Raw genomic sequence first — 3,009 nt, 5'->3', positions numbered from 1 at the left:
TTCTGTTCAGCTTCTTTCACACACGTTCGTCCATCTTTTGTAGTAGTGTCAAAAATGAAAATGCCGTAGTTATAACCTTGGGAAGATAAGCACAACAACACCAAACAAAACAAAAAAAGAAGATGATAATGTATTATTTCAGTCTGGTCTGGCCTGGTGGGTTAATGAAATTCATTGATTACTCACCCCACGAAAACGATCCACATCTAATGGATACATTTTACCGGCTGTCAGCCTAAATGGCCGATACGAATTGAGCAGAAACAGGAGAAAATCATTTTTCATTTCACGCATCTGAAGATACCAGGGGCTTCTTAAAATAGCATCGCCGCAACGTTGGCTGTTGATGAAAATGATTTCGCCAAAATAGCAAATAATCAATAATTCCCAGGCCACCAGCAGTAGATATTGGCCGAGCGATACGACTTTCATAAATGAGGAATTAGCTGTGGTTGACTGCCAGGCGAATGGGTGGGGTGGGCGTTGAAGAATAAAGTCATACCATTATCATTTGGCTTTATTGTATGCATGTATGTGCGTATGTATGCTTGTGTGCGAGTTTTTTTTTTGCATTTTGCTTACCTTGACAGAAACGAATGCTACCAAACACATTAGCACAATGACTTCGCCCGTTTTGAAAAACCATATGGGACTATAGAATTGCTCCATGGATTTCAGGCAATCCAGGATGTACCAATGATGATGTATGCATGCTTTAAAGGCATTCCGAAAATGATAACGAAATTCTACAGAGGGACTTGTAGCAGGATTTGATATTTGTGTGCTTGTACGAACTAGCATATTAATATCGCAGGTTTTCTCTTCCGAACAATAAAATTCATTTATTTCCGGATCTCCAAATTCCTGCAGTTCATAGAGTTTGCTGTAAAAATTAATTGTTATAAAAGAAGAGGTTAAGAAAGTCCGTGTCGATCTTTTAGAATATCTAAAATCGACCGGATTGTCTGCCATGAACTTTTTATCCTGTAATAAACGAAATATAAGTCATTTGTTTTGAAAGTGGTTTAAGTCATTTTTTTCTTAAATTGAGATATTAAAAGGTTTGGGTTTGATTTGTTTCAAAAATTTTGTTAAGATTTGTATCAGAACCTAAAATGGACTTAAGACGCATTCAAAATAAACAACTCATATATCGGGGCTTTGTCGAAACATGGGTATATTTTGAAAATTTATTGCGAATAGGTTTTGTACTGTAATATTAATATTAATCCACTTCGTTGGAAAATGCAAAGACCTAAAATGGAGCACGACCATTTTACGAGGTAATGTGATATATCTGACCTGTATTTAAAATTTGGTGCGTATTTTTTTTACCCTCAATTATTTGGTCAAATTACAGCTACTTTGTTTGGACTAGGGCCACACAAATATCCTCTTGGTCTATGATAAAACATAGACTTTTACTAAAAAACTGTAAATATGTTTTTCATCATCCGATAATCCTGAATATAAAATTTCAGCTACTTTGGTGTAGAGTGATCTTCTTTATGAAAACCCGAGACTTTACCAATTACGTACAAACTTCCATACCTACCTCAATTCCTTTTTAGATGAACCCATTCGTATAGCAACAGTTGCCAGGATATTCTTCAAACTACAAAATAGGCTATCATACTGTCCTGATATTAAAATGGCCAATACCATGTGCAGGCCACTTGAGGCGGAGAAGGCAGCGGCAACTTGGATTTGACCAACCGATTGAAGAAAATATATGGTCTCGTAAATAATTGGTTCCTACAATAAAAACAACAGCAGCACCGCAAATGGAAGAACATTAATGCCAATAGGATTAGGGAAGATTAAAATTCTTTGCAAGGACATTAGACCACTGGTCATAGTTGTCACATATCTATGTACATACCTTATAGTCCAGTGGATACCAACAGGCCAATGGTAAACTACGATCACCATAGGCTATGGGCAGCAGCAGCCAAAAGACCGTTCCAATGAAGCAACAGTACACATAAGTTTTAATCCATCTATTTGACATGTCCAAACACTGGTCCATGGTCACGTACGTAAATCCTGCAAATAAAAGTGACAAGAAGAAAAAGCCCGATTGAAAATACAATTCAGCAACAACAGACCACACGCATTGTATTTTTGTTTCCTGCTCACCTATGGCCGAACGTGTCCTGTACTCGGAATTGATGGTGTGCACCAATGCCTCCAAGTGATGCGGTCGAACACGACGAAAATACACCTTCATGACAATTGTCCAGACGTAGATGATTGTCTGTATCATACAGTTGACCAGCAGCTCCAAATCCCCACTGTCGTAATTCAAATAAATCGTACACACATACAAGATGGCAATGTGTACGGACACCAGGTAGAGGAACAGTTCGTAAAGCCATTCGATGAATAGGCCCAGGCCACAAATGTACTGGGGCAACCGGCGGTCCAGGTGGAGGGGATACATTGCGGCCCAATACATAGTGCGGCGTATAAATTGAAGAAGATCACGTCGTGCCTCAATTGGTTCCATTCTATTAGATGTGTCTCCGGTGCGATGTGACATGTATACGGCCTTGTCATCAAATGTCACGTCGCAATGTGTTGTATGTGGGTCGTCTGATGGCTGGAGATCAGAATGGCAATTGGTGTTGAAAACTTCTTGTGTTTTATAAAAGGCGTCAAAAGTGTGTAGGTGTGTGTTTGTAAAAAGTTCTAATGAAAGTTTTGAATTTGAAGAACACAAATGTTGGTATATTTGATTTATCGTCCTGTTTTTAACACTTTAACAATATTTCCGTAATCACACTGGAATTAATCGTTATCTTAAAAATCAAATATTTAGTAGGGATACAAATTGTCGATTTTTGCGAAAAACCAAATTTTTAAAAAATCCAAGCTTCTAAATAAACTCAGAAAATATTTTTATAAGATCTGCGCCTATAAATATGCTCAGAAAATATTTTTCAAAGACCTGCGAAAATTATTTTCCACGCCTAGGGATAGACCCTAAAAAATATTTAATTTTTTTAA

The 3,009-nt window shown here is 37.5% G+C and overlaps 1 protein-coding gene across 1 annotated transcript; it reads right to left on the bottom strand.

Moving 5' to 3' along the window:
* LOC133326973 (odorant receptor 83a) lies at nt 1-2,522 on the bottom strand. The gene is made up of 6 exons (XM_061535581.1): nt 2,140-2,522; nt 1,883-2,046; nt 1,556-1,755; nt 583-883; nt 187-456; nt 1-76 (listed from the first exon to the last, which is right to left on the bottom strand). The coding sequence occupies exons 1-6, from the start codon at nt 2,507-2,509 to the stop codon at nt 17-19; spliced, it is 1,365 nt and encodes a 454-aa protein (XP_061391565.1). The 5' UTR covers nt 2,510-2,522; the 3' UTR covers nt 1-16.
* Between the last annotated feature and the right edge of the window lie 487 nt (nt 2,523-3,009).

This window comes from Musca vetustissima, unplaced genomic scaffold (genome assembly GCF_032173495.1).
Source record: "Musca vetustissima isolate MV318-11 ecotype Yass unplaced genomic scaffold, APGP_CSIRO_Mvet_v1 utg6038, whole genome shotgun sequence".
Taxonomy (NCBI): Eukaryota; Metazoa; Arthropoda; class Insecta; order Diptera; family Muscidae; genus Musca; species Musca vetustissima.
This window is presented reverse-complemented; position numbering and strand designations above follow the sequence as displayed.